This window comes from Chlorocebus sabaeus, chromosome 2, assembly GCF_047675955.1.
Source record: "Chlorocebus sabaeus isolate Y175 chromosome 2, mChlSab1.0.hap1, whole genome shotgun sequence".
Taxonomy (NCBI): Eukaryota; Metazoa; Chordata; class Mammalia; order Primates; family Cercopithecidae; genus Chlorocebus; species Chlorocebus sabaeus.
The window spans coordinates 42,493,828-42,505,982 of record NC_132905.1 but is presented as its reverse complement, the minus strand read 5'-3'; the positions used below and the strand labels follow the sequence as shown (position 1 = coordinate 42,505,982).

Genomic DNA, 12,155 nt, shown 5'->3' with positions numbered 1-12,155 from the left:
TTAAGATATCCAGGCAAAGGTCAAGGGTGCAGACAGTTTAAAGTTCAGGAATTACTACAAGGTAGTAATCCATAACTACCCTACCTAAGGGAGCAGGGGTGACATTGCCAAGGGGCCACCAGAGCTGTGTCCTGGCAGCTTCTGCCCTGGCCGTGTCCTGGCTTTGCTGCTAGGGACAGAAGAATCACCTGCCAGGCCCCACAGACTGGCATGGCAGGGGCTGCCCTGCAAATGGTGTTCCCGCACCTCCCAGCCAGGCCGGAATCCAGCCCAGAAACCAGTCTTCCCGCAGACACCAGGGCCACCGCCCCTGAGAAAATGGGGTCTATGGACAGTTTCCTCACACAATTTAAGAAAAGCAACACCAAAAAGTAAGATAAGATAAAAAGCTCTTCTGGTCGGTAACAGAACAGCATGAGGCCAGGATGGGCTAACACAGGCCCAAGAATCCATGGCCAGTGGGGAGCACGGGGATCACAAACCAGTGAGGAGGAGGGGAAAGTAACTGGCTAGGTTTTAAAAAAAGGTCCAAGGTTCCATTCCCAGCTGGGGAGGGCACAGGTTGGGTGGGGTCTGGCTTACCCAGAATTCCCACTGGGGTTCACCCAGGCATTTCCCCAAGATACAACTGGGAGGCCAGACTCCCTGGTCCACAGAGTTCAGCCCCCCAAGCACTGTCCTCATACACAGAGAGGGGGGCACCCCCAGCTCCACTCCTGAGCGGGAAGGCAGGGCTGTCAATACAATGCAGTCAATGATACCATGTGGACCCGGCCTCCACTGGGTCTCGCTGCCCTCACATGACACAACTATGGCCTGTCATTTCACCTGGCTGCAGGTTATAAACTTCTCAGGCAGTTCTGTGGCCAAAACTAGTATTAATTTTTAATGAAATCTGTATTCATTAGCATATAACCTATCCTATGTTATTTCTATAATTATCTTAATAATGAGTTATTTCTATAATTATCTTAATAATGAGAAGTCAATTTTTAATAAAATATGTACTTGCCACTGAAAATGGATGGCTCTTAGCTTCTTCGCGGATATTAGTGAATGGAGATTCCAATATAAGGGCATCTGGAGGCGTCTCTAGATAAACAAACGAAACTGAGAGGTGGGCAGGAAGCCAGCGACATACACGTGGCCTGTGGGGCTCTGAGGGGCCCCCAGAAAGCACAGGGAGACCACAGTGCCTCCCCCTAGGCATCCACCTTGGCAGGCGTCAGATAGCTCCAGGGGCGCCCGCGGCGGGCCGGAGATGGCTCTGGTCACTCCTAACAAGCAGACTTGCTGATGCGGCCTCTCTGGGGCCAGGCCTGTGTGAGGCTCCCCAGCTCCTCAGGTGTATCATGGGAAGGGCGGCCTGGTCAGCCCCGGGCCCCCCAGAATGCCCAGCTCATGCTGCTCCATGAGGATGCTGAGCACTTGCAGCAGGGCCGGGACTGGAGAGCACCCTGAATGCTCACGGCCACGGATGGGGCCCAACAAGGCACTCACCTCGCTCACAGAGACGCCGCACCAGATTTGTCGCCACACTAGGAAAAAAGAAAAACAGTGTAGTTATGATAAAATTGTCTGACATGATATAGGCCTTATGTTGGAAAGTGCTCAGAGGAGCCACGGGGTCTGTGAAGCTACTGGAGTTGGAGGACAGAGTGGGGGAAATGGAGATCCCTCTAGCACTGGGGGTGACCTGACTGCCCTACCACAGCTGACCCCTGCAATGAGGGTTGTACCCACAGCCAGTCTCCTTGTCCCCAAGGTGTGTCCTGCTGCCTCTCACTGCCCATACCCCCCCATTGGCAGGGCCGCCCGTCGGCTGGGGGTGGCCAGCATCTGCCTGCACCTCTCCTGGAGCCCACCACACCCAGGGCCTCTCGCCATCCCAGGACCACACCTGGCGAACCATGCAGACGGCCAAAAGGATGGCCAGTGCCCCCCACCCACTCCTCTCCTGGATGCTTCCCAGCCTGCAAGAGGCCATTCAGGCGCTGGGAGAAAGGGCTGCCCCGAAAGGAAAGGCAGCAGAAAGGGAATGGCAGTGAAGGTCTGGGGATTGGGGCCGAGAGCAACAGTTCCCGCAGAGACTGTGGACCTTGCATCAGCAGAGATGACTCAGGCTGCCCACAAAGGGCGTGTGGAAGTACCTCCTGTCCTGGCCTATGTGAGAAGCAAACCACCCACTGTGCCCTCCCCCAGCTCTGAAGACGCTTCTTCCTCAGGGCCAAGTCTCCCTGCGGAGACGCCTCGACCTCCACGGCCTATGTCTGTCCTGAACCACTTTCTGGACGAGGAGCTCAAATCCTTTGGAGTATCTTTGGAACTTCCCCTCCTGCCTCTGCCATGGGGACGGGAGCGAGGCTGGTTGGGACTAATGGTGCCACAAGGTTTTCAGGGATGGTGGGCTCTCTAGATCCAGGCATGAGTCACCAGGAATACTGGCTCTCACTAAAGGCTGCCTCCTGCTGGGGTCCCTTACCCAGTGCCCAGAGAGTGGCCCCAGATGTACACAGGGTTGTCACCACTTCTTGCTTTGATCCAGTCAAAAACGTGGAGTGCATCATAGGTCATGCCCCGCTCAGATGGCGTTCCCACCGAGTCACCCCAACCTGGGAGGGAGAAACGGCAGCATAGGGAGGTCAAAGGCAGTTCACAAAACCTGGACAAACATACTTCCCCAGGGTCAGGAGGGGACAGGGAGGGGCCAGCTCAGCCCGCCCTTCCAGAGTCCACAGACCCACCCAGGCCACTGGGCAGAACAAGCAGTGGAGAGAATGGGCACAGCCCCACATCCCCACCAGCCCTGGGGAAGGCAGCCCAGCAGCAACCCTGCCCTGCCCCTGCTGACTGCACAAACCAGATGTCCCCTCACAGGGTCACTAAGTTGGTGAGCTGCAAATTTGAATGGCAACTAACAGCAAGCTGAGTCAACAGATCAGAGCCTCAGAGCTGGCACCGGCATCCTCAGGCCAGGGCTGCGGCTTGCCTCACCCTCTTGCGCAGGGGGATGAGCTCACCTTCTCCCTCTCTTAACAGACAGGTTAGTGAGGTAGTGGAAGCCTTTGCCACCACCATCCTCAGCTCTACACTTCTCCCCGCTCCCCCAGCAGCATCCACGTGTCCCGCTCTGGCCCCGACGAGCATCAGTGCAGCTGGTGTGGTCTGATGAGCAGCCCCCGGGCCGCTGGCTGGACACCAACCTCCTCAACGCCGAAGGCTTGGTCAGGGGCAGGATAGAGAGTGGAGTCCGGAGGCTCCCAGAACAGGGAGGGCATTTCTGGGTGCAAGGCAACTCTGACCCAGGAAGGGGAAAGGGGCTGTTTTCCCTTAGGGTCTAATTAGCATCTTGCTTGCATAACGGAAAACACTACCATCTCTGCCCCCAAAATTACAATCTCCCCCCCAGTCTCCAGCAAAGATGGAGTGCAATTATCTTTCCAGCAGCCCAGCAGTGAGTCATCATCAGATGATCTGAAAGCACCACAAAGGTCAGAAAGAGCAGGTTGTGCAGTGTAAGCAAACCCCACAGTTAGTGCAGGACTTGCTGTTTCCCAACTCAGACACTAGAGGAGGGAGGAGGCCGTGCAGAGGGCCAGGGCTAGGCTGGGAGGCAGGGGTATGGGGACATGAGACAGAAAGAAAAGAACAGAGATAGGGACAGGAGACAGAGACAGACAGGAAGACTGAGAGACAGGGACAGAGAGGCACAGAGACAAGCAGAAGACTAACAGGGATAGAGAGACAGGCACAGAGACGGGGACAGGAGGCAGAGGGATGTAGACAAAGAGGCAGATGTGGTGAGAGAGACAGAGGGACAGTCGGAGACGGAGCTGGCAGTCTTGGTGCCAGTTAGAAACGTGGAGACTCCACGAGAACTGAAACAGAAAGTGCTGCATGGGATTTCATTTCCTGACAGAAGTGTGGGGAGATGAATGTGAAGAAGTCACCCCTTCTCCCTCTCCTAAGGTCTCTAGCATGCAGCAGAAGAGAACCCGTGTCAGCACGGAGAGAAGGAGAGGGCACACCACTTCCCACTCCTCATTCTGGAGTTTCTCCCAGCCCACAACTGTCATCCTGATGGAACTTTCTTCCCTGTGGGTGGCAGCATGGCGGCCCCCACAAGTGTCCACGACCCTGGCACTTATGAACATGTTGGGTCACATGGCTGGGGAATGAAGGGTATGGAAGGAATGAAAGCTTTTAACTGCTGGCCTTGAGAAGGGGGTGATCCTGGACAAGCTGGGTGGGCCCAAAATAACCACAAGGGTCCTCATCAGACAAAAAGGGAGGAGTCAGGGTCAGAGCCAGAAGACCTGGGACTCAATCACAGAAGAGGTGTGAGCCAAGGAACACAGGCGGCTGGAAAGGGCAGCCAGGCATTCTCCCTGAGAGCCTTGCTCCCGCCCTGATTCCAGCCTGAGGGCTGCAGATTCTGAATTTCTGACCTCCAGAACTGCAAGACGCTACATGTGTGCTGGTTTAAAGCACTGTTTGTGCTAACATGTTACAGCAGCAAGAGAGAATTAACACAACCCCCACATCCGCGTGACAGCCTCTCTCCTTGGTCCCCCTCATATCTCCTCTTGGTCTGAGGATAGACACGCCGCCTGTCCCCCTGGAAGGTGAAGGCAGCCAGCCACGCTGCCATCAACTCTTTGATCTCTCCAGCTGAGGACTACATGGTGGAATACACTTTTTGAAATTTTTGAGACAGGCTCTCGCTCTGTCACCCAGGCTGGAGCGCAGTGGCATGATCTTGGCTCACTGCAACCTCCGCCTCCTGGGCTCAAGCCTTCCTCCCACCTCAGCCTCCCGAGTAGCTGGGATTACAGGCGCCTGCCACCACACTCAGCTACTTTTTTTGTATTTTTAGTAGAGGTAGAGTTTTGCCATGTTGCCCAGGCTGATCTCAAGCTCCTGATTTCAAGTAATCTGCCCGCCTCAGCCTCCCAAAGTGCCGGGATTACAGGCATGAGCCACCATGCCCAGCCAGAATACACTTTAAAACAGTCTCTCAGCCAGGTGCAGTGGCTCACTCACACCTGTAATCCCAACACTTTGGGAGGCCAAGGTGGGCAGACTGACTGAACCCAGTAGTTCGAGACCAGACTGGGCAACATGGCGAAACCCTCTCTTAAAAAAAATAAAACAACATTAGCCAGGTGTAGTGGTGAGTGCCTGTGGTCCCAGCTACTAGGGAGGCTGAGTTGGGAAGATCACTTGAACCCGGGAAGCAGAAGTTGCAGTAAGCGGAGATCACACCACTGCACTCCAGCTGGGTGACAGAGTGAAGCAAAACCAAAACCAAAACCAAAACAAACCAGTCGTTCACTGTTAACACCAAGTTATTTCTGTTGCTCATCAAGCCATAGTGTCCTTGGTATATATCAAACTGTGGATTCTTGATATGTTCAGTGGCGAGCCCTGGTTCATTCAAAAAAGCAGCAATGCTGAGGTGCAGAAGAATCTATCTTCTCTCTTAACAGTTCTTTTTTTTTTTTTTTTTGACATGGACTCTTGCTCTGTCGCCAAGACTGGACTACAGTGGTGCAATCTTGGCTCACTGCAAGCTCCGCCTCCCAGGTTCAAGCGCTTCTCCTGCCTCAGCCTCCCCAATAGCTGGGACTACAGGTGCGAGCCACCATGGCCAGTTAATTTTTGTATTTTCAGTAGAGATGGGGTTTCATGTTGGCCAGGCTGGTCAAAAACTCCTGACCTCAAGTGATCCTCCTGCCTCGGCCTCCCAAAGTGCTGGGATTACAGGTGTGAACCGCCGTGCTCAGCCTCTCTTAACAGTTCTTACTGTCTTCATAACTTTAACAAGACAAGCTTTGATGAGCATAAACCGTGTCTGACGTCCAGCTGCAGAGACAGTCTGAGTCCAAAAAAGACAGGATCTTCTAATTTAAAATGTTGCAGGTTGGGTGCAGTGACTCACGCCTGTAATTCCAACACTCTGGAAGGCTGAGGCAGGAGGATCACTTGAGGCCAGGAGTCTGAGACTAGCCTAGGCAACATAGCAATACCCCATCTCTACTAAAAACAAAAAAAAAAGTAGCGGGTGTGGTGTCGCATTCCCGTAGTCCCAGCTACTTGAGAGGCTAAGGCAGAAGGATCCCTTGAGCAAAGGAGTTCAAGGCTGCAGGGAGCTATGACCATGCTACTGCACTCCAGGTTGGGTGACAAAGTGAGAGCCTATCTCAAAAAAAAAAAAAAAAAAGTTGCTGACAGGGCATCTGCTGGGGGCTCCAGGTGCTGAGCCTTCCCTACCAGAAGGGGCTCTCCCAGCAGCTCCATCAGGGGCTTTGTCAGGACCCAGGACACCATCACAGCACAGTCAAAGCAGGCGCTGGCCTTGCTCCGAGCTTCTTCAAGTGAGGCCTGCCCATGGGATACTGCCAGCAAGCAGTGGAAATGTGCTCAGATGCTCTTGCAAAAGAAATCTCACCTCTGTAGTCAAAGGTGACCACATGGTAACCAAGGGAACTCAGCACCTGTAAAGTGAAAAATAAACATCTTTGGCAACAAATCCAAGCGTCTGTGTTGAGGGCAGCTTGCCGCTTACTAAACTCATCCGACTTTCCCTCCCGTGCCTTGTGTGTAGCGGCAGCTTCATAAAGACTGTGACATGCTGCTGACTCCCGGCTGGGTTTTATGAAACCCAGATGCCAACTGCTGCTTCTGGACCTGCTGACATCCCTGCCTGGGAGCACAGGAAGGCTATCCCTTCTTGCTGCTTAGACGCTAGGGAAGCATCCCCCTTCCTCCTGCTTAGAATCAGAGGGCCAGGCGCAGACTCCCGCAGGTCCCAGGTTCCAGGCCCCAGCTCCACGCGTGCTGCAGGGCAGCCTCTGGGGCAGCCTCCTCTGGGGACAGACAGCTCTCGGTGCTGCAGTGTGATGGCAGACCCCCAGGAGGAGGGCTATACTGTGTAGAGACCGCATCTGAGGACTCTTGCTGCAACCCAGTATTTCTTGGATTTTAAGCTCTTGTCCATTTTTTTCTGTTATCTTTTTTTCAATCCCTACAGACTAGCTGACCTCTCTCATTTAGATCACTCCTCAACGCTCCTGTGCCCTTGCTGGGGTGTGCCCAGAGCAACATGGCAGGCTGCCGCACCATCACGTCACCCAGAATCACAGCTCCCCTACTTTAGGGAGGGAGTCGGGTGCTTCCCCAGGGCAGCCTGTGCTTCCCTGCCAGCTCCTAGCCACCGCAGAGTCTATACCCAGAGCCAACCTGCTCCAGCCCTGTTGACCTCAGCAGGGTGAATCATTTCTTTTAACAGAAACCTGAAGAAAGAACCAATCACTTCTCAAACTCTCCTTACTTTTCCTGACTTAATGCAATGGGGTAAAATCCTCCAATAGCTCAGAGCTGGGTGTGCCCCTGCCTCTGTCTGTGCCCCTGCCTCTGTCTGTATCCCCTTCTGTCCTGTGGGCCAGTGCAGATGGCCCTCTGAGGGGAGGAGAGTGAGGCTGTTCCAACAGTAGCTCTTCAGCTCCAAGACCCAGACAACCAGATGAAGAACAAAATCAAGCAGCCAAGCACAAGTGAAGGTCTGCACGCCCTGCCCTAGACACCCCCTGGACATGGGGAGATCTGCAGGTGCTCCCATTGTGTGCCTGGAAGCTGATTCAAATCCTGCCTGCACCCCGTGCTGGGGTGAGCCTGCGATCTGGCAGTCAGTGTAGCACCTGGGGCACCTGGTTTCTTTTTTCTTTATTTTTTTTGAGACAGAGTCTCGCTCTGTCAGCCAGGCTGGAGTGCAGTGGCGCCATCTTGGCTCACTGCAACCTCCGCCTCCCTGGTTCAAGCAATTCTCTGCCTCAACCTCCTGAATAGCTGGGATTACAGGCGCCTGCCACCACACCTGGCTAATTTTTTATTTTTAGTAGAGATGGGATTTCACCATCTTGGCCAGGCTGGTCTTGAACTCCTGACCTTGTGATCCGCCTACCTTGGCCTCCCAAAGTGCTGGGATTACAGACATGAGCCACTGCACCCGGCCCTCTCTTTTCATTTTACATACAAGTAATGTAACATTGAAAAACACTTTCCAATGCCATTTATGTAGTGTGCCAATATCTGTACTTGGTCTACCAAGCCCATACATTCTGATTTTGGGGCCCAGGCCTAGAGGCAGTGTGATGGGCAGTCACAGCAGAGGCAGCTAAGGCCCTACCTTCCAGCACACCCATCCAAAGGCAGTGTTAAAAAGGCCAACAAAAGGTCAGACATGGTGGCTCACACTTGTCATCCCAATACTTTGGGAGGCCAAGGTGGGAGGCCCAGGAGTTTGAGACCAGCCTGGGCAACATAGGGAGACCTCATTTCTACAAAAGAAACAACAAAAATTAGCTGGGTGTGGTGGCGGCATGCACCTGCACTTTTAGAAGGCTGAAGTGGGAGGATAGTTTGAGCCCAGGAGGTTGAGGCTACAGTGAGCTGTGACCGCACCACTGCACTCCAGCCTGGGCAACAGAGCAGGAGGACCCTGTCTCACACACAGAAACAGCCCAGCGATAGTTAACTCTCAAGCTGTGAGTCTGGTGACTCCCTTCACTTCCTGCCCTGGAAAGAACAGCCCAGGGAACAGGTGTGGGTGCCACCTGCACTCACCTTGTAAAGCTCCACGCGGTGGTCACCTCCTCTGGAGAAGGAAACAGGACATGGTGTGAGCACATCTTCTCAGAGTTGGGCCCCAGGTCAACTTGTCCTCCGTACCCCAAACCAGGGAGAGGCCAATGAAAGAGGGCAACCTCCTCCTTGGGTCCCCCTAAGTGGCCCCACACTCGCCTCTGGCATTGCTGTGCCAAGGGGGAGATAGTCTCAGCACTCTGGGGAGATTTCTTAATGACTGCTTTTATTTTTCAGTAGGTAATGCACACCTATAGTCCCAAACTAGAAAGACACTAAAGGAAACACAGCAAGACCTCATCCACCACACCCCAGCCCCTCGCAGCTTCCCCGTGCCAGGGACACCCTGTGTGGACAGAGGCTGTGCTCCAGCAGGGCCTGTATGGACACCTTCTGCCCTCACTTCTTGCTCCACACATCTCAGCCGACCTTCAGAACTCTGCTTAGCTGCGCTGCCCTGGCCTCTCGTGGTCATCTCGGCTGTTTCCCACCTGGCACTAACTTCTATTTCTGCCGTGGCCACCCTGCCTTACAGCCCTTCACATGTGTGTGCTCCATGCATGGGATATGCTCCAAGAATCTCCTCAGGGAGACCCTGAAGTGCAGGAACGGCTGCCTCCTGGCCCTCACAGTCAACTACAGCTTCACCGTGCATGTCGCTACGGAGACTAAGTGGGCTCGGCACACACACCCCAATTTGTACTTCCTTGTCTGAGGCCTGTCTAGGCTCCCTTCCCACTTTCTTTCCAGTTGTTGGCCAGCTGTTAACCTGGACCGACCCCACAGCAGGGACATGGGCCACCTGGGAGGAGGGCGGGTCCACACTCTCCACACTCCCTAGCTGTGCTCCTCCTTCCTCAGGAGCGGTTTCACCATTTCAGGTATGGGGGCAGGAGTGTTGCTGGTGGGAGACCAGGATGAGATGAAGGAGGAAGCCAATAACGTGCAGAAACAAAAATATAAAGGGTCAGGCCGGTGGCTCATGCCTGGAATCCCAGCACTTTGGGAGGCCGAGGTGGGCGGATCACTTAAGCTCAGGAGTTTGAGACCAGCCGGGTCAAACGGTAAAACCCGTCTCTACTAAAAATACAAAAATTAGCTGGGCATGGTGGTGGGTGCCTGTAATCCCAGCTACTCGGGAGGCTGAGGCAGAAGAGTCACTTGAACCCGGGAGGCTGAGGTTGCAGTGAGCCAGGATTGCGCCACTGCACTCCAGCCTGGGCGAGAGAGTGAGACTCTGTCTCAAAAATTAAAATAAAAAATAAAGGAAGGAGTTTCAAGACAAGGAGGAAACACTGCAAAGTATTTTCAGTGATCACTGTAAGAGTTCATAGTGGCTCTTTTCTAAGTTTCTAAAATTTTCTACATTAAGCAAAAAAGTAACAGTTGCTGGGAATCCAGGGGGTCTGGACCTCAGGGAGACCCGCGTGGTGGGTCCCGCAGACCAGCGAAACCCCACTGGGATGCACAGGACAAAAAGCAGGCAACACGGGGGTGGCGAGGCCCGCAGCCAGGAACTCTCTGCAGGAGTGGGAGGGGGCAGCAAACCTTGAAAGTCACAGCATCACTTTCTAATCTAAAGTTACAGGCAGGTTCTTTTTTTTTTTTAAACCATGTGATGGGCACTGCAGAACTGAACCTTATTCACAGGCAACCACAGTTCTCTCATTTATAAAAAGATGCTGCAGAAGCTGTTTGTAGCCGCTTGCTCTTTGAAAAGCAGAAGAGAAACCCGCTGCAGCTTGTCCCAGACAAAGAAGAAAGGAAACTGTGCAGCACATGCATGATTCAGTAGCTAGACACACCATCCCTGGCACAGAAACCACCTTATGGACGATGCTGCTGGGCTCTTTCAGCAATGCCCTCTGCAGGGCTCCACCATGCAGACACCCACCTAGGCCTGCTTTCGCCTCCAGAAGGGCCCAGCACGGCTCTCCTTGCTGGCTCTGCCTATAAAATGTTTGCCCCTAGCCCTGACACACCCTGGTGCCACAGTGGACCTCGGCCCTGGCCCTGCAGCAGCCCTGTCTCCGTGCTGGGTCTGCCTCTGCGCTGGCTCCTGGCTGCCTCTCTCACACATGAAGACCTTGGTGGTTTTCAAACAATGTTTTGTTCAGAAAATGTATCCCCCCCACACCCACCCTGGGCTCTCCCACAGAGGCTCTTCTGAACAGCAGTCACATGGTGTGGAAGGAGCACCCTTTAAGGCAGGGAGGCCAACTCCAGGGCAGCCAGTGGAAAGGACAAGCCATTAGGCCCACTCAGGAAAAGCATCTGAGATAGCACTGGGCAGGGCTGATCAAACAAACCGCATGTACTTCACCAACAGCCCGTTAGTGAGCGGACAGCCCACACTGTAGGGCGGACTGCAAGGACCCCAGCACCTGGTACATTCAGCCTCTCCCTCCTGCCCCTTCTCAGCACCCGCCACTTTTTTCCAGGAAGTATGCCTCCTCCTCCAGGGCTGCCCTGGCTCTGGCTTCACCTGTCTGCCACCTGGGGCTATCTTACAGGTAACAAAGATCTGCCTGCCACTTCAGGCTGCATGACAGATATGGGGAAAACCAGCTGCCAGTGAGCTGGAGCCACCCATTCCCAAGGGTACAGGGCTGCCACAGTCAAGTGCCACCATGACCCCTCCTCAGAGGGACCCCAAAGCCCTCACTCTCCAAGAACCTTGCTCCCCAAATCACATAACAGCAGATGCTGTGCCCTTTGAGATTACAACAGGGAGAAAAAAACATGCCCCTCTGGCCGGGGAGCTCAGCCCCTGACCGAGACTCAGCCTCCTCCATCCCAACCCAGGCTGGAGTTCCAGATAGGGGATGGTCTGCACACAGCTTCCCACACTTGGTCCCTGCAGAACACAGCCCTGCTGGCCTCAGCCTGTGGGAACCCTGCTTCATGTAACGTTCACCTAAACTCGGCCTTCCCTGAACCCCTTAAGAACTCTGCCTTTCCCTTTGCTCTTGGGAGGTTCTCCCTCATTGCAGTAGATCAGTACTCCTGATTTTGTGGGGCCGCAGGTTAGCTCCTGCTGGTTTCCAGCAGACTGGGCCAGGACATTCCCACCCCAAAAAGGAGCCGTGCTCCACAGCGAAGATGGGCTCCCCTCCCTCACCTGGTACCTGCGTTCCCATGCAGGTACAGAATGATAGCGTGGCTGGAAGCCAAGGCATCCTCATACCACATCTGGTCTTTGCCTTGGGCGTTCTTCCACCAGACTGCGGGGACGGTATGCCTGGAGACAGAAGCAGAGGGGAGCGCAGGATCAGATGCTCCTTCCATCCTCATCCAGGCGACTGCATGTGGTATTACTTAATCAGCTCAAGTCCAGACAGTAAGGAGCTGCAGACCCCATCTAACTACAGGGGAACAGATGGGGGTGGGTGATAGAAAACTAACCCCATCACTAGAATCAATAACCACGGAACTGCAGGCTGTGTGGATGGTGCTGACAGCTTCAGCAGGAGTGTTCCCTGATTGGCAGGCCAGCCTCCTCTGGGCCACAA

The 12,155-nt window shown here is 54.2% G+C and overlaps 1 protein-coding gene across 1 annotated transcript in view; it reads right to left on the bottom strand.

The window, feature by feature from the left end:
- LOC103247036 (lysophosphatidylserine lipase ABHD12) overlaps window positions 1–12,155 on the bottom strand; it is a 76,393-nt gene that overhangs the window by 7,157 nt on the left and 57,081 nt on the right. The window contains exons 4-9 of the mRNA XM_073008229.1: window positions 11,765–11,884; window positions 8,626–8,656; window positions 6,452–6,497; window positions 2,483–2,612; window positions 1,501–1,538; window positions 1,013–1,092 (exon numbers count right to left, since the gene is read on the bottom strand). Coding sequence (XP_072864330.1) covers window positions 1,013–1,092; window positions 1,501–1,538; window positions 2,483–2,612; window positions 6,452–6,497; window positions 8,626–8,656; window positions 11,765–11,884 — 445 coding nt within the window. The remainder of the gene's footprint in view (window positions 1–1,012; window positions 1,093–1,500; window positions 1,539–2,482; window positions 2,613–6,451; window positions 6,498–8,625; window positions 8,657–11,764; window positions 11,885–12,155) is intronic.